The sequence below is a fragment of the Hyaena hyaena genome, unplaced genomic scaffold (genome assembly GCF_003009895.1).
Source record: "Hyaena hyaena isolate Hyena2069 unplaced genomic scaffold, ASM300989v1 scaffold_548, whole genome shotgun sequence".
In the NCBI taxonomy this organism is placed as follows: Eukaryota; Metazoa; Chordata; class Mammalia; order Carnivora; family Hyaenidae; genus Hyaena; species Hyaena hyaena.
The window spans coordinates 335,834-354,077 of record NW_024081181.1 but is presented as its reverse complement, the minus strand read 5'-3'; the positions used below and the strand labels follow the sequence as shown (position 1 = coordinate 354,077).

Genomic DNA, 18,244 nt, shown 5'->3' with positions numbered 1-18,244 from the left:
CCGCATGGGCCTCCTTAGTGGGTGAAAGTTGGCATACCAGTGCCTCTGCCACGCTGGCCACACATCACGTGCCCAATGCCACGTGTGACTCGCGGCCGCCATGGTGGATGATGTGGAGCACCTCCGTCATCGCAGGAAATTCCGTTGCGCACACAGGACACCAGGCTACGCGAGGGAGATGACAAGACCCCGAGGGGCCAGTTCGGAGAAGCGCCTTGAGCAGGGCTTACTTGGGAGACTGTGTGACCGTCATCCCGTGAGCCTACGAGTTACCTCCTCGAAGGTCTCTGTCCTGTGGCGCAGCGTCGCGGGTTAGCGCGCAGGCCTGACAGCTCCGGGCACACAGACCTGCCTCCTCGGTCACATCCGCTCACACGGCCTCCTGCGGCCGCCGCAGCTTCTCCTCCCCAGCCTGGCTAGTGTGTGGACAGACACGCAGACACACACCAGTGAGAATCCACGAAACCTGGTTCAACACACCCTACCGCGGCGTTCAGGGCCGGCCCTCCTGTGGGCTCCGTGCCTTCTGCTGCGCCAGAGCTCGGCCCCCTCCTGGGGGCATAGCCGCGCTGGACGCATCGCCCCGTGGCCCTGCCACACGCACGCGGGGGCTTCCGTGGCCCTGCCACGCGCGCGGGGGCTTCCGTGGCCCTGCCACACGCGCGGGGGCTGTGCTGCCAGCCCCAGCCTCCCCGCTGTCAGCCGGGACCCCTCCCTGGAGACGTCGGTGGCAGCTCATGCCTCGTGCCTGCTCCCGCCCCCCCCCCACGCGGGGAGGGCACGTCCCTGGGGCTGCCGAGATCCCGGTCCCTTCCTGGTGGCAGGAAGTCCCCACCCAGGGCCTCCCTGGCCATTTGGCAGTGGCAGCTCACCTGTGGCATTAGGCGGGATCCTGAGGCTTTAGCGAGAGCAGGTGCTGTCCGGCCAGGGCAGCGGCACGGGGCTGGGCCCCTGTCACTCTGCGTGGAGTCCCACGGCCACCTGCACCGCCTGGACAGAGCACACTGCTGAGTGTGGACGGCCCCGTGCTGCCTCACGCCCTCGCCGTCTCCAGGAGGCCCAGGGGAGTCCACAGAAGAGGGTCCCGGTGCTTCGCCGTCAGCACCGAGCCCGGACAGGCCGTGGGCTCCGGGGCGGGACGGCCACGTGGCTGACTTCCTGAGCAGAAAGTCCTTGAGGACTGAGGGCGGCTGCCCGGCCGCAGGGAGACGAGGGCCGCAGAGCCCCCTGCCCACTCGGAGCCGAGGGGGGTCCGTCACCCTAAAGGACTCGTCCCTCCGCTCAGGGCCGGCCTGGCTGGCTTCTGTGTCCCACCCACGCAGTGGCTCAGGACGCGCTCCCAGCGCAGACGCGGGAGCACGCGGCTCGGTGAGTCTGGGGACTTGGCGGGGGCCCCGCAGCCGCGACGCCGTCCCGGGACCCGCCGGCGCAGTCACCACACGGGCCTTTCTCGGGCGCTGGGGGCTCGTGAGGGGCTCCCGCGCCGTCGCTGCCTCGCATCTGCGTCCCACCCCCACACACCTGCTCCTGGGGCGGGTGTGGGAGGCAGCGGGACGGCGGCACCCCCCTCACCGATCCTGTTCACGCCTGGCCACCAGCGCGCTCACTGCCACCTGGGCACCCGGCCCACGCACCCGTACAGACAAGTGAGCGTGCGTCTCACAGACGGAAGCCCTGCTTCCGACTCACGTTTATGAAAACACAGAAGCATCTCAGCTTCTCCTAAAAATGATTCAGAATTTGCTTTTAAAACAACACAAAAAGGGACACCTGGGGGCTCAGTCAGTTAAGCATGGACTTCGGCTCAGGTTGTGATCTCACGGTTCGAGGCTTCGAGCCCCGTGTCGGGCTCTGTGCTGACAGCTCGGAGCCTGGAGCCTGTTTCAGATTCTGTGTCTCCCTCTGTCTCTGACCCTCCCCTGCTCATGCTCTGTCTTTCTCTAAAAAATAAAAATAAATAGAAACTTAAAACATGAAAAATATTTTGGGGGTGGGTTCCGGCATGCTTGGTTTTCCAGTGAACGGGATGTGGTTTGTGCCCTCGGATCGGGTGAGACAGATGGTAATTCCTCTCCAAGGTCAGCAGAAATCCTCCCGCTGTGACCTTCACCCCCACCGCCACCCCCACCCCCCGACCCTCACCCTACATCCCCCCGCCTCACCCCACCCCCACCCCACGTCACTTCACTCCCCTCCGGCCCCACCCCCACCCCACCAGGGCTCCCCTGTCCTGGGGCAGCATCTTCCCACTCGGCTCCTTTGCTCACTTCCTCCCTGACGACAGCGAGACCACTTCCTCGTGCAAAGGAACGGCCTCCCCCCTTGCACACTTGACACACGCTGTCTCTTTCCTGGAAGAACACACACCGGATCTCTGCAGGTTGCAAACCTTCTGGGTAAAAACTGGTCCACGTGTCCTCGGCCTCATGACGCGGCAGGTGGCCGGAAGCTGTGCGCACGGCAGCCCACGCCGTGCGCTGCGTGTGCCCCTGACACCAGCACAGGCGGGCGGGCCACATGGACCCCTGGGCCGAGCAGCAGAGGCCAGGAGAGAGCAAAGCACCGCCTAGAGCTGGGGTTCCCTTAACCTCGAGTCTATTCTTTCCCTGCAGAAAACAGTTTTCACACTTTAATAATATGGATTCTCTTATTTAATGGTTAATGCTTTGTATCTAGAGCTAGAAAACTCCTGTCTTAAAAGTGGATCAGATGGTAGTAAACTTGGAAACCAGCAGATCCTGAGTGAGCTGGAAACTGGCAGAGATCAGTATTTCCTGCACGGCTGGCCACTGGCCGGTGCCCGTGGGCGTCCCCCGTGCAGGGGACGGGGAAGACGGTCGGGGGCAGGCGTCCCCCATGGGGCTGTGCACCCGCGGAGCAGCCTCGAGAGGGGTCTTTGGTGAGCGCCTTGTGTTGGGGTCATGACACTTTCAGACAGAAAACACTGCAAACCGCCCTGTATCGGTGGGGGTCTGGTTCCGGGTGTGGGATTCCTTTTGTAGGTTATGATTCTTTGACTGTTTATGGGCTTCTCAACGTGAACACCACACCCAATAGTCTGTCCGCCTAGAATTTAACATATTGTCAGCAAAATGAAAATTTTAAACAGAGGCTCCTGTTTTCAGTGCACTAGACGGAGCGTCCCAGATTTGGGAGGATTTAAATAAATCTCTTGGCCTTCAGCAAAGCCTTTCATAAGGTAGCGAAGGACTCACACACCGTCCCCGCCCTCTGACCCTCACGGATCTGTTTACAAATGCAGATTCTGTGTTTTGTGCGCCGCGAGGCCCCACTGCACTCGGGGGCCACTGAACGGGGTGCGGCAGCCACTCCAGCCACGTCCGCTTGTGTCTCCACCGCTCGGGACAGACCACGGACGTGAGTTCTGCAAACTCCTCTCTCTGCTCACACTGCAGAAAACGGATTGTCTTCATCCTAACAAGCCAGGGCCACCACATCATACGACTGGCTTTACTTGATAAATCTGTCACTTCCCTGAATTTAGTTCTGGGCGTTTTTAAGCATCGGTTTGATTTCCTCACTGTCCGACTCCGGCTCCAGGCATCGCGGGCTTCTGAGCCCCTCCCTGGCTGGCTTCTCGTCCCGTCAAGGGACAGCGAGGTTCCCTCACGGGGCCCTCACGGACACCGTCACGATGTAGTACAACTAGAGAGCTTATTCGTGGCATCCATCCAGGATCCTGTGGGCTGGGGACAGCCACCGGGGCGAAGGGCTGCACGTGCCACCAGACGCAGCGCTGGGCCAATCGCGGGTCCCCAGCCGAGCCCGGTGGCTTCCAGGCAGGGGCTGCCTCCGTGCAGCCTCCCCATACAGAGCGGCCTCAGAATAAAACAGTTGAAAGGTTTTCAAACCCGCTGGAAGGACTAAAAGAAAATGTGCTAAAAAGAGGGGTTTTACCTGCGTCCAGACCCCACACAGAGCCCTGGGACTTCATTTCGGAAGGACCTGCCCCACACCCGATGCTTCCGAAACCCAGGACCCGTGGTCAGAAAGCGAGTGGTCACAGAAGGTAAGCGCTGTGAGCAAGCCCAGAGGCCAGCATGGAGGTCACCGAGCAGAAGTAGTTCCCTCCCAGGAGCGCCCAGGATCTGCGAAGCAGCGTTCGCGGAGCCCCTGGTGTGCCGTGGGTTCTGTGGACTCGTGGCCGGACCCCGCGGGGCCCCCGAGAGCCCTGGGCCAGCCTGAGCCCCGAAACCGCCTGGAGCCTCAGACAGGGGAGGGGGAGCGCAGCGAGTACCGAGCCATGTCCATCCCGGTGGAGCCCTGAGCACCCGGCTCTGCCCAAAGGCACGGGTGCGGCCGCCGCTCACTTCTGACCAGCCCGGCAGAGAACAGAAGTACCACGCGTGGGGTGGGACAGATTCCCTCCCTCGCTCGCGCTCCGCGTAGGGGTTAACCTTCCGAAGGCAATTGTTTTTTTTTTTTTTAATTTTTTTTTTTTTTTCTAGGAGAGAGAGACAGCGTGAGCAGGGGAGGGTCAGAGAGAGAGGGAGTCACAGACTGAAACCGGCTCCAGGCTCCGAGCTGGCAGTCAGCACAGAGCCCGACGCGGGGCTCGAACCCACGAACCGCAAGATCATGACCTAAGCGAAAGTCGGACGCTTAACCGACTAAGCCACCCAGGCGCCCCCGAAGGCAATTGTTTCTTGAAGAAGCCGGTGTCTGCACGGCTGTCCTGGAACTGGCCGGTGGGCCCCGGGAGGCGAGGCAGCGGTCCTGGGGCCTGGCCAGCGGGAGGCACCCCCGCCTCTCTCCTCCATCCCCCCTTGTCGTAGCAGAACGAACTCCTCCTTTGTTTCGGACGGTGTCACGTTCACAGATTCCCTTTAAAACAAGACTGTTTGTTGTGGCCTCGTGGGCTTCCGGAAACCGTAACCCTGACGGCGGCTGGCCGTCTTTTCCTTGAGTGAGTTTCTCAGTGGACCCAGCTGCCGGGCTCGCTGGGGGGCGTCCGGCTGGTCCAAAAGGGGAATCCCGTCCCCTTCCTATACAGGCCCTGATTTAACACATGGGGGAGTTCGCAGTGTCCCCGTCGCGTGGCCCTTTCCTAGCAGGACGGCCTGCTCGGGTTCCCGCGGTGGCCGCCAGGGCCAGGAGCTCCTGACAAGCCGAGCGCTGCCCCTGCAACCTCAGGAGATGATGGGGCGCCTGGGGGCTCAGTCGGCCAAGCGCCCGGCTTCAGCTCGGTTCATGATCCCGTGACCCCAGAGAGAGAGAGAGAGGTGCGCGTTCCCGTCATGTCCGCTCAAGGACGGGGAAGCAGAGACGGGGGTCGTGGACGTGGCCAGCCTCGGTGCCGGCCGGGCGGTGCCTCAGCCCCCGGGCCCTGGTCTGGGGGGACATACGGCCAGGTTGTCCGTCCATGCTGCTCCCCTCCGTGCAGATACATTTGGTTTGGATGTTTCCCCCAGGCCCTCCCTGCCCACCTTTCTCCCTCGATGCCCATCTCATCCTGCCGTCCATAAGCCATAGAACCACAGGACTTTAAAAATTCTAAGAACCTTAGAAGCTTTCAAGCTCATTGTCCTGGCTCTGTGCCTGGGGGGGTGCTGTGCACACTTGGGGGTACACACAGAGAGGGGGCCAGAGCAGCAGGGGCCTCTTGGCCCTTCCACCCGATGCCATCTGACTGCCAGTGATCGTGGCCACCTGCTCCGTGTGACCAGGGACGGGCTGTTCCATGCCCCTGCTAATGAGGTGCCGCTCGGGCTTTGGCACGTGGGTCCCAGTCCGCCTGGGAGGTGACCCCTGCCCCCTACTCCGTGCCCAGCATTTGTGTGTTGACGGATGCGTCTCAGCCCCTTAAACTGTAAGAAGCTTGCGGGCCCGGGAGCCAGCACTGCTCTGTCTCCTAGAAGTAGAAAAACAAGAAGACATATTGAGTTAACTCTAAGGTCAAAATTTCAAACTCATGATTTCTGTGAAGCCCAGATCACCTGACTCGAGACAGAGGTGGTCTGTGGGGAGGCGTCCCCACCAGACTCCGGCCGGTGAGGACATCTCCGCCTTGTCTCCCCGTTGGGAGCCCTCGCTGGGAGCTTCCACATTTAAAAGCCGATGTTAAGGTGGATAAGATTTACGGGTCTGATTTTTCATTACGCGAAATACAAAAAGATCCTATGCAATTGAAATTAAAACTTATGCGCATTCTCTTTCTAAAACATTCTCTAAAATGACACAAGAAAAGTCACATTTGAGTTCCTCATAGTGATGGCTGCTGCCAGGATCTGTCTGGGCTTCTGACAACGGTTTTTCAGCCCAGCTTTCCTCAATCGATGCTAATGAAAACCGCCTTGCCTTATTTTTCTCTCTGAGCACCGAAATCGCAGCTGCCTGCCGGGCCGGCTGAGGAATGAGTGTAATCATTTTCCACGGGCCTGTGAGCCCGAAGGGGCCCCGACGCCGGAGAGGGACCGCGGAGCGCACCGCCTGGTGTTGGAACTCACCCGATCTGCGCTGGTTGTTTCTTGCAGGCGCGAAGGAGATTGATATCGCCGCGACCCTGGAGCACTTGAGGGACCAGAGGCCCGGCATGGTCCAGACAAAGGTACTGCGGGCGGGTCCTCGGGGACTGCGAGGGCGGCAGGGGCGTCTCTCCCCAGCTGTTTCCGAGAGAGGGCAGAGGGGAAGGGGACTGGACGCCCCCCACACAGGTCCTGGGTGGACAGGGGCCCCTCGCAGGAGGGTCACCTGGGGTCCCCGCCACCGGCCACGTCTCCCCAGAAGCAGATGCAGGCAGCTCCCCGGTGGGAGCCCTCCCCGCACCAGATGTAGGGAAGGGAGGACATTACAAGGACGTCCCTGATAAACCCAATCACCCTTGCAGGGGAATGTTCTAGATTACTAAACATTCTGCCCGACTCCCCTATTCCGCCCCGCAGGCCCACAGCTCTGTTGTGTGGTCATCAAAGCTCCCCGCGGGGGGGGTTGGGGTCCTCAAGCGCCTCAACTCCCCCAATTTGCATTCGACAAGAGTAAGGACGGGTAGCTGCCCGAGCTAGAAACAAGGTTAATACAACAGTCCATGCCGCTGGCGTTCGGAAACATGCGTGTGCAGCAAGGGCAGAAGCGCCCACGCCCCTCCGTGAGCGTTCTGAAGTCGTGAAGTAGGAGCCTTCTCCCCCTCACGGTCGGCCTCACTCAGAGCCCATTAGCACCTCCGCAAAAGAGCCAACAAACTGCTGCTTTGTACCTAGGAGGACTTGAAGTTGTAAAAAGCACTCATGAAATGGAGGCGGCCCGAGGGTTGAGCTCTGTGCCTGGTGGTGACGGTTCTGGGACTGGAGGGCGGCCACCCTGCCCCCCGGGGCCCCAGTGTCTCCCCCAGAAAGTGCCAGCTGTCCCCGGGCCCCCGTTCTGTCTGAATGTCACTGCACAAATCAGACGTCACACACGGTCGGAGCGGGAGCGGGGGGGGGGGGGGGGGGGGGGTGGTCTCTAAATCCCAAGCACTCTGTTGAGAACCCAGAAGCCACGTGCCTCTAAGACTCAGCTGAACACACTTGGAGCTGGAAGATTTCCTAAAATACCTCAAGAGGGCCACCGGGCTGGTTCTTCACGACCAAAGCCAACCCCAAACACGGAGGCAAAGTTAGCTTCATTCCACAGAACCACAGACCTGCTCCACACAGAACCAGAAGCCTCATAACGACCCCTGAACCCCCCCGCGTGCCCTGCCCCAGCAGCCCCCGCCCCAGCCGGTGACCTCCGCCCAGGCGCCGGCCCCATGCACACTCGGCCCCTGTCCCTATGTGGCCCCCGGGATTGTGACGAGAGCCTCGTGATCAGTGTGAAGAGACCTAATTAGTCACGGCACACCTTATTTTCCTAGGGGTGTTTTCTGTTTGACATTCTGAAACTATTTCAGGTCTGCAAACCACCAGCTGAAACAATACAGACGGTTCTCTGTGGCCCTCGGTCCCGCTGCCGGCACCTTCCGTGAGCACAGTGCAGGCCAGCGGGCGGGCGTCCACATGGGCCGCGCACCCAGGGGCAGACCTGACCTTGTCCCGCTCCTCCGTGTCCCCAGCGACCTTTCCCTGGAGCAGGGCCGCCCACCGAAGCGTTCAGTGGCCACGTTTCCCTCCACTCGCCAAGTGGGACCGCCTCGCGGCCTTGAGAGGTCTCAGAAGGAGAGCTGGCCAGTGTGGTTCGCCTTCTGTGGACTGTCTCTTGCTTGGGGTTCTCTGATTTCCTGCGCCTCCTGTGGTGGTTCCAGGTGCGCTTCCTGGGCAGGGACACCCCAGGCGGAGGCACGTGACCCCGCCGAGCTACCTTCTGGAAGCTTCCGTCGCTGGCTTCGGGGCAGGGGGGTGTCTGCCAGCTAATGAGCAGGCGTTGTTTGCGTCCTGTCTTGTCCTGCTTTATCACATGTCGCAGGGATACTGTCCCGGTGACAAGCAGCCTGCTGGCCTTCTGCGCGGGGAAGGTCCCTCCTGCCTGCCTGGCCGTGCTGCTCGGTGGTGGCCTCGCGACGTCCCAAAGCGCAGGGTCAGTTCTCCGTCCCGGGGTGGCCTGGCCCCACGTCGTGGCTCAGGACGAGGCCAGGAGAGCAGCAGCACTCGATGCCAGGAGCGGAGAGCAGGTGTGCCTCGCCTTGCGCGGTTTCCTGCTGTACAGAGAACCTGCTGGAAATCCCAAATTCAATCCATACCTCCCCCACCCCAGGCGGCGCAAGGATGCCCCAAACACAGACTCCGGGCAGATCTAGGCAAAAAAATCATGGGGAAGGTGCCAAACCAGCACCAAAACCATTCGGCCTTCCTGTCTGTGTCCTGTTTGCCAAAACAGGCGCCAGAGCCAGTTCCAGATGGCCCGAAGGAAAGACGAAGCTTTACTGTGGATTCACAAACTCATGCACGCTCTCATCTCCTAAGCCGCAGAACACGCGCGCTGCCCTTCCGGCCGGATTCCATGGCTCTGACTCTGATGCTCCCAGACAGGGGACGCTGCGCCTCCTGCTGGACGGACCGTCTGCAGGCACTGACCCTCCTCCTTCGGGCGGGGACTTAAAAGCCTCTTGAAGAGTGCGTAAATTCGGTTCCTGGAATTTATAAACGCGTCAAAGCCACCATCCTGCCTTTATGATGGTTTTGCCCAACATTACCCCCTGAAACTGACTCTTAACAGTCCAGCTTAACAAAAGGAAACTTCCGTGGGAAGAAGAGCGCATAGAGCCAGAGCGCTTTCCCCCAGAAGCCAAGAGAAGGCCGTCTGCGGGCTGCTCCCTCCAACTCGCCTAGTCAGATCGCCCCGCTCGAGCCGAACCCAAGAACAGATGTGAGCCCTGGAGACCAGGGCCGAGGACACAGCACCATTTCTACGTCCAGATGAGCCACAGGCAGCTGACTCCACCTGGAAGCAAACCCCCAGTCAAAGTGCGGCCCCCAATGCACACCCGCCGGAGGACACGGCCTGGGCCACGGAGTTGGTGCCTGCCACGGGGACCACACCGGGAACCCGTGAGAAACCAGCAGAAAGGAGTGTCACAGTCGCCGTCAGCACACGTTGGTCACAAGCACAATACAACACCTGCTTCTCAAGAGGGGTGAAGCCGGGCCTGACAAGGTGGGCGGCCTGTCCTCTGGGCTCCGGGTGTGTCAGGGACCTTCTCCCCTGCTTCCCCTCAGGGCATCCTGAGACAAGTGCCTCGTTAACCAGGGGCCTGAACAGTCCCCATAATCGAATGTTCTCTTTCACGTTGGTCACTTTTAAGAGTAAAAGCCAGTTGACCGGTGTGTCCAGCCACCAGGAAGCGGTGTTGGGTCCGCCCAGGCAGGTTGCGTGTGCGGTGCACACCTGTGGCGCCACATGCCCCCTTCCCTACCTGGCTCTTTTCTGCATTTTTATTTCACACCATCCATTTTCCCTCCACAAGCCTGTGTCCCGCATCCCCTGACTCCCCTTCCTCCTGGAGACCGGGCCGCCGACCAGCACGTGCTCGCGTCCCCCCGCGGCGCTCAGGGTCTGGAGCAGCGAGCGGGGTGGAATTAAGTGTCACCCAGTTCACAGCCCGGGGCCCCCCACATCCTGCTCCAGCACAGCCTCCTCGTGGCCTTGAGATGGTTTCCCCTGACCCTCTGTGTCTCTGTCTCCCCCAGTGCACACACGTACACACGTGCATGCCTACCCATGTGTGCACACATACACATGTACACGTGTGTGCCTACACATGTGCATGCACACATATACTTGTGCATGCCTGCCCACGTGTGCACACACGTGTACACGTGTGTGCCTACACATGTGCGTGCACACATATACTTGTGCATGCCTACCCATGTGTGCACATATATACATGCACGTTGTATGTGCCTACACATGTGCATGCACACACATATACTTGTGCATGCCTACACATGTGTGCACACATACACATGCACATTGGGTGTGCCTACACACGTACATGCACACACATATACTTGTGCATGCCTATACACGTGTGCACACATACACATGTACCTTTTGCATGCCCACACACGTGCACACATACACATGTACACGTGTGTGCCTGCACACGTGCGTGCACACACATATACTTGTGCATGCCTACACACATGTGCACACATACACATGTACACACGTGTGTGCCTACACATATGCGTGCACACATATACTTGTGCGTGCCTGCCCACATGTGCACACATACACATGTACCTTGTGCGTGCCTACACACATGCGTGCACACACGTAAACACGTACCCGTGCACGCACACGCACACATACGCACATGCACTCTGTCCCTCACCTGCTCTGGTGGGAGAGACCGAGGAGGGAGCCAGGGCTGGGCTCTGTGAAGAGGAGCTGAGCCGAGGACACGGAAGGCATTGTGTCCTGCCCCCCCTTACAGAGGCGCGGGGGGCGCTGCCCGGAGGGTAACAGCCACTGACCGGCACAGCCGTTCGCTGGCCTCTCTGAGCCACAGGGATCACAAACACCAGTCGAACTATAAAGGCAAACTCACGCGCAGCCCTGTCGACCCTCACAGCCGCCGGCAAAGTGCATCAGATGCCGCAGCCACCCAGCTTGTCTGCTAGGATCCCCCCAACCCCCACCAGCCGAGGCAGCTCCCCGAAATGTGGGTGCGTGCCCGGTGCCCCCACGGCAGGGTGAGGAGCTGGCACCAAAGCCACGTCGGGGCTGCCGCCCACGGACACTTGCAGGAAGGAGCAGGCGGCTGGCGAGCCTGCCCCGTCGCCGACCGGCCCCGCAGAGCCCCGCACGCCTCTCCCCAGGCCCCTGGCCACAGGTCCCCGCGGCCTGCCAGCTGATGCTCCTGCGCACGGGACGCGTGGCCGGTACTGTAACAACTGGAGCCACACCTGCTGCCAGCGTGTCACGTGTCCTCCGGCCCTTCGTCCCGTGGACACCGAGTCTCTTGATGATTAAAATCAAGGCTCAAGTGCGGGTCTGCACCCTGCGTTTGTCACGTGAGCCTGCAGCACACGCGTCACCTTCCTACCTGATTCTCCTGACGGCGGCAGCGGATCCCAAAGGCATGAAGTCACAGCTTCCCGCTTGTCCGCTGCCCCCTGTACAGCTCACATCCAGGGACGGATTTTCAAGGTGTCAGAGCGACAGACAGGCACGGGACGCGGCACGTGAGAGTTCCAAAGAGGCTCCCTTCATTTTGTAATGGTTCAAGTCATCACGGAACCGTGATCGACCCATTGGCAAGTCCGCATTCGGGGAAGAAATGCTCTGGCTGTTGGTGCATAATGAACGTGCGTTTTCCAACGACACGTCCGCTTGACCAAGCTGTCAGCGGGAGAGACGGTGACAGCCAGAGCCTGAGCAGGGGTCCCCAGCGGCCCATCCCCCGGGGTCTGGAGGGAAGGAGGGCAGTGGTGCTGGAGGCCACTGCGCACAGGCCGTGCCTGCTGTGGGTCTGGCCGAAGCAGCCGCTGGGCACAGCTATGAAATCCACGGGAAACGTCCTCAGCAGCAGCTTCCAGCATGGGCATCCCAAGGCTGTGTGCCCACTGGCACATGTTAGCACACACAGCTCACTCCTCCCACGCCAGTGCAAGAACACCGAGGGACACACTGCCTTTTGTCCCAGAGTGAGCGCTAAGCTATCCCACCTTTCTGGTGTTTCTGCTGCGTTGGGGACCCTCCAGCTGGAAATCGGTCATTATTTTTGGATTTGGAGTGATGCTGCCGCTTGAATTATCAAGTGTTGAAGCCATCAGGAGGGTTTCCCTATGTAAATCCAAAGTTCTGGGCAGGTGATGGCGCCTCAGGTGTCACTCCTGGGCTTCTGCGGCCACCTCAGGGTCTCCTGAGCAGCCTTGAAGGTCTCGTGCAGCCAGGGGAGTGTGCAGGGGGAGGGGCCATGACCGCGTGCAGGGATGGGCATGGACAAAGGACAGAAAAGTCCTGGAAACGCCCCATTTCTACCTCACAGTCTTGGCAGGTTACAGGGGTCAGAGGGTGACCTCCGCCCAGTGCACGCACCTGTGCCTGGGAGCACGCGCGTGCACACACACTCCAGGCGGGACACACTGTGGGGGCGGAGGGCCTGGCAGCTGGGACACGGCGTGCTGGGCTGGATGACCGGCTGACCCCCAGGACAGTGAGGACACACTGGGAAGGAAGCCGGGGAGGCAGAGGGCCGGCTGGTTCCTCCGCAGGTGCGCACGCGGTGGGTGTGGAGGCTGGAGCCCGGAGTGGCTGGCGGCCCGCACCCCAGCCCGCACCCCGGTCCGCACCCCGGTCCGCACCCGGGTCCACACCCCGGCCCGCACCCGGGTCCACACCCAGGCCCGCACCCGGGTCCGCACCCCGGCCCGCACCCCGGCCCGCACCCGGGTCCGCACCCCGGCCCGCACCCCGGCCCGCACCCCGGCCCGCACCCCGGCCCGCACCCGGGTCCACACCCCGGCCCGCACCCCGGGCCGCACCCCGGCCCAAACCCCGGCCCGCACCCCGGTCCAAACCCCGGCCCGCACCCTGGCCCGCACCCGGGTCCACACCTAGGCCCACACCCCGGCCCATGCCGTCAGAGGGGCTGGGCTGGGGCTCCTGCTGGCTGCTGTGGGGGCAGCTCCTCCCCCAGATAAAAGGATAAACTATGAGCTTTTCCACTGGAGAAATTCTGATCATTGTCACCATGGGGCCTTGGGGTTTACGTATGCAAACCAACGTACCCTCCTTTCCATGGAAATGTGTGACCTTTTGGGTTTTTATGAACAATCTCTTTCTGCAGAGTAACAGCGGAGCTGAGGGCCCGCTCACGGCCTCCCCCGCCTTTCTCGTCCTTCCAGGGCCAGTTCGAGTTTGCGCTGACGGCCGTGGCGGAGGAGGTCAACGCCATCCTCAGGGCCCTCCCGCAGTGAGCAGGCTGGGAGGCGCCCGCACCGGAACGATGGTGACGAGTCTTCGGTAACTGCCCGGTCAGTGCGGTCGGTGCAGTTTACCGGTTAAAATGTGCATTTTCGTTCAACCAAATCACAGTAAGGAGAGATTTGTGGAATCATCCAATTACACGGGGCAATCACTTTATCTGGTCTTTACTTTCCTGAAAGAAAACCCTTTTCCTTAAAGCACACGTTCACTTCCTAACTGCAAACAGCATCGTCCTGACGAGGCAGCGATCTTCACACTCCGCTCGGGCTCCGACAGCTGGCTTGTGACCTGCGGGTCCGGACGGCGGCCGGCTCCGCAGGGAGGGGCCACGCCACGCTGCCAGGCCACTGAGGGAAGGCCAGCAGGCGCAGCAAACACACGTGGCATCTGTCCCCGAGCTGCTCATCACCGGCGGGAGCCACTGGCTTCTCCCGGAGTCGGAGCAACAGTTACCAATGCTCAGCAGCTTCAGGGCAGATGATAAAGTCGTCGCCGCATCTCCGCGTCTCTGTTGTGTCCCCACGCCCTCCCCACCGCTGTCCACAGCCTGTCTCTCCCACCCACACCCCAGGGACGGGAGGGGACAGCCGCTTTCGCGCCTGGGGAGCGCCCACCTCCCTGGCCGCCCCAGGTGACGCCTCACCCTGACAAGCAATCCAGAGACTCATTGTTCCCTTTAAAGTGTGGATGAACGTGGCCCGCGCTCCCTCGGGACACCGGGGTCGGGCCAGCCTGGCAGGTCACAGCTCCCAGTCCCCTAGGAGCGCGCTAGCCCCCCCCTCAGGGGATGCCCCCCCCCCCCCCCGCCACCGGAGAGCGCCGCGAGAAGGAGCGGCGGGCTGACGCGCACTTTCGCCTGCGGGAGGTCACAGCAGCAGGGAGCCAAGTGGCAACAGCAGTGCAGTGTGGGCCGCAGGCCTCCTCCCCGTCATCGGACCCCCGTCGCCTAGGTCGGACCCTCATGTGGCTCGCGCACACACAGGCGTCCAGAGGTGGTCCGGGTTTGCCGAGGTAACACTGGGCCGTCAGGCCTGGACACGGGGTTCTGCTGCTGAGCCGCGAGCGGTGGAGCGCAGGACGGCCCGCGGACAGCTCGGACGCGCCGGCTCCAGCCAGGACCGGGTGCGGGCTCGGCCCAGTCCCTTCCACGCCCTGCTTGGTGCACACGGTCCCTCCGCCCTAAGCAGACTCCGCACCCCAGCAGCTGTGGCCCTGGGAGAGCGGCCTCTGGCTGGGGAGGGAGGTGCCACACGCCACTGTCAGTCGGCCGTCCCGCCCGTCACCGCTCCGGTAGATCCGTGATGTCTTTGCCAGACTTGTTCCTCCCTATCTGGGTCTAAATAATGGATAGAAACCAATTTATCTGAATATAGGAAGCATATACCTACTTGTAATTTCTAACTTCTTATGTTTCAAAAGAAATCCTCCAGTGTGAGATATATAAATATATTTAATGGTGTCAGATTAAACTTTTGATTTCACCTTTGAATGGTCTTTATTTGGGGAGGAAGGGCCACCTCCCTGCCCATCCGCGCTCCGGAGGGAGGGTGCCGAGGTAGCCGAGGCAGGCTGGGGCCCTTCCCAGAATCCCACGCCGTGTTGGCAGGGCCTGCCGCGCGCTAAGGGCCAGAGCGTCCGGGAGGGCTCAGTCTCACAGTGACCTCACGGCCGCGGTGACCCTGGGGCCACAGTCTGTGCCAAGTCACCTGCACCCTCTTCTCCTGCACGTCTGGCTGGTGTGAGCGCAGGGGGGCTGCGGTGGCCCTTCCCTCCCTGCCCTGGGCTCCCCCGTCATCCAGGTGGGCGCACAGGGGCACGCCTCCCCCAACAGGACACACCTGGGGACACTGGGGACGGTTCGCCCTGACAGAGGGACTGGTGCGGGGGAGGGGAGGGCGCGGTGGCTCGTCCCAGGTCTGGCTGGGTGACCATCGGTCACATCCATCCCTCTGATCCCCCTTCCCCGGCTTGCCTCACGTTCGAGTCCTGCCTGGGCGTCGGCGGGCTTGTGCATCCCGCACGCAGTGAAGTCACGGGCGTGGGGCATCACACGGGGAGGCTTGAGGGTCACGTGTCAGATGTGCCTGAGAGACCACAACGCCAGGGAAGGGTCCCTCCCGCCGTGAACAGCTAGGACTGTTGGACAAAACACACTTTGACCACGTGCTGCCTCCCGGCTCTAAAGCAAGTCAGGACCGAGGAAACCCGTGGGCGTGGGCGCAGTGTCCATGCTGCACGCCCGAGAGGCGCCGCCGCTGCTTGGATCCCGCGTAGGCGGCCGCTGAGCCGGTGTGCTCGCCAGCGGTCAGGAGCGGCTCTCTGGTACGGGACACAGGGAGGCGCTGAGGGGCCCTGAGATGTGCGCTCAGCAGCTGCAGGAATGACACGCCCGGTCCTCTGTGTCAGCAGGGCCACGCGGCCAGCCGCTGCTCACCGACGCGTCCGCGGAGTGCCTGCGTCCGAGCTTCCCCGCTCGTCTGACTCCTCGCGGGGGGGGGGGGGGGCATGGTTGCTGGACGCGGGGGGGGGGGCTGTGCCCTCAATTCCTTCGTGCTGCTCGCGGTGTGGAGCCTTCGACAGCTCCCACTTCTGCATTAGCGACCTCTCCTCCATCGCTCGCTGGACAGTTGTCTCGGCAGCGTCTGCCACGTGAGTGCCCCGCCGTGAGTGATTTCAACGAGCGAAGGGCGGTGAGGGGGCAGCAGGCGGACGGGTGGGGGCGGGGGGAGCACAGCCGCTAGAGAGGGCGGCGGATGGAGTCAAAGGAAGTAGGAAGTGGCCACCTGCGTATTAATATGACTTTTTGGTTAATATAGCTTTTAATGGTGCCTGTATTTAACCCCAGCTCATAACACCCCTGCAGGCCACCCTCCCTTCCCGGGAGCCGCACGGAGAAGAATCTGGAGAATGCCCGGCCCAGCTGTCCTGCTGGAAGAGGAAGGGGTCCCGAGGCAGGAGGGTGGGGGCCAGTCCGCCTCCCGCCTCAGCACAGGAAGCCCAAACTGAAAACGGAGGGTCCAAGTAGGACGCAAGCCCAGGGGGACCCTCGGGTGCCAGCATCAGTGAAGGCAGAACCAGCCGGGGCGGGGGCGGGAGGGGGGGACTCCCACGTCCCCAGAGAGACGCACCCGTGATGATCTGCTCCCCAAGACCGTCACACAGCGCACAAGGGACAGGACGGTGCAGGAAGACACGTCACATGGGGGGGGAGGGGGGGGCAGACCGGACGCCACAGAAGGGCAATAAAAGGAGTTTGAACTTTTCAAATGGCAGATAACAGCGTGCCTGGAAGGAAGTGGGTTTGGGAAAGAACCCGACGCAACGTCTAAAAATGACACCCAAAGGGACCCACTGCTTAGAAATGGGGGAAGGCACGTTCACCATACAAGCTGAGGTGCAGAAGCTGGCTGCGCGGCTGAAGGCTGAGTAGGGGCCTGAAGACCCGCTTGTGCAGGGAGAGCGTGCAGGAAACAGGGCGGAGCCAGCATTCCGGAAGGAAGCAGAACGGGTGCCAGGGCACCCTGGGGACCTTCACCGCGTCACAGATGCGCCCCAAATGTGCCCTGGCAGGAAGCGCTCTGACCCTGGGTCCCAGCCCCAGTGGCCGCGGACACTGCTGGGGGTCATTGCTATCAAGACTGCGCTGCATGGCCTTCTGGACTGACCAGGGATGTGCACTTAGTGTGCACCAGGTGTATACCCCTGGTCCTGAGGGGCTTCAAGATCAGCTGGAAGACAGGGGCTGTGGGAGCTCAAGAGAACCATGTGTGTGCTCACCTGGACGCTCTCCGGGTGGCAGTGAGCTCACAGTGAGGGGTGAGCGCAGTCCCCACCTTCCTGAGGCTCTGGATTCACCCACCAGAACGCCCGCCCCTCCCCGGTCACCTCCTGAGACCGTGTCTGGGGTGGTCCTAACTATCCTCCGTCAACACCAGGGCTTCACCGGCAAGTGATTCGGGGGATGCATTTTTATGGAATTGCTGCTTGAGACTATGGGTTTTTTTAATAAAAACCGTTAGGTGTAATCTTCCAGAAAGCAAACGGAAGTGCCGTTTACCGCCATTCTATAGCCTGATTAATTCAGGAATCACGCAATGCCTCTCTCCCTTTTTTTAATTTTTAATGTTTTATTTATTTCTGAGAGAGAGACAGCGTGAGCAGGGGAGGGTCAGAGAGAGAGGGACTCACAGACTCCGAAGCAGTTCCAGGCTCTGAGCTGTCAGCACAGAGCCTGACGCGGGGCTCGAACGCAGGAACCGTGAGATCCTGACCTGAGGCGGGACCCTTAACCGACTGAGCCCCCGGGCGCCCCACACGCCTCTCTTAACAGCAAGACGGGAAATCCGCGTGTATTGGAACTCGGTTCTTTGCGAACCCTTGGAAATACGCACGCGTGTGCTCACACCCACGCCTCTAGTAAAGTCCTGGGAGCGCGCGGGTCCTGGGGTCACAGCCGGACCCCCACCCCACCCCCGGGGCCGCGGCAACCGCCCCCGCTCAGACCCCGAGCCCCCTCACCGGCGGCGGGGGCAGCGCCCCGCCAGCTCTGGGGGGAGGGACGGCGACAGGACGCGCGCTGCGTAGGCGGAGCGCTAATGAAACCTTCGTGATTAGCCGAATAGGCACGAGTTCAAAGACGAGTTTTCGGAACGGAAAATTGGAATTTGCTTTCACCTTTGCTCCTAAACCCGGGCCGGCCTCCTTCTATTCCGGGCATGTGTTCAGGAAGTGGCCTTAGCTGTTTGTTAGACAGCACGTGCTGAGTGTCACCTGCTTTATACGGTGGCTGCAGGTGGGAAAGAGGCTCCCTGCCTGGTGCTCTGGCCCGGGGCGGGGAAGGGACGCGGGCCCGGTGCCCGGGGCGGGGCGGGGCCAG

At 61.6% G+C, this 18,244-nt stretch overlaps 1 protein-coding gene across 1 annotated transcript in view; it reads left to right on the top strand.

Moving 5' to 3' along the window:
• PTPRN2 (protein tyrosine phosphatase receptor type N2) overlaps nucleotides 1–13,524 on the top strand; it is a 754,508-nt gene extending 740,984 nt beyond the window's left edge. The window contains exons 22-23 of the mRNA XM_039255854.1: nucleotides 6,495–6,568; nucleotides 13,287–13,524. Of these exons, the coding sequence (XP_039111785.1) occupies nucleotides 6,495–6,568; nucleotides 13,287–13,358 (146 nt within the window). The 3' untranslated portion in view covers nucleotides 13,359–13,524. The remainder of the gene's footprint in view (nucleotides 1–6,494; nucleotides 6,569–13,286) is intronic.
• The last annotated feature ends 4,720 nt before the right edge of the window (nucleotides 13,525–18,244 follow it).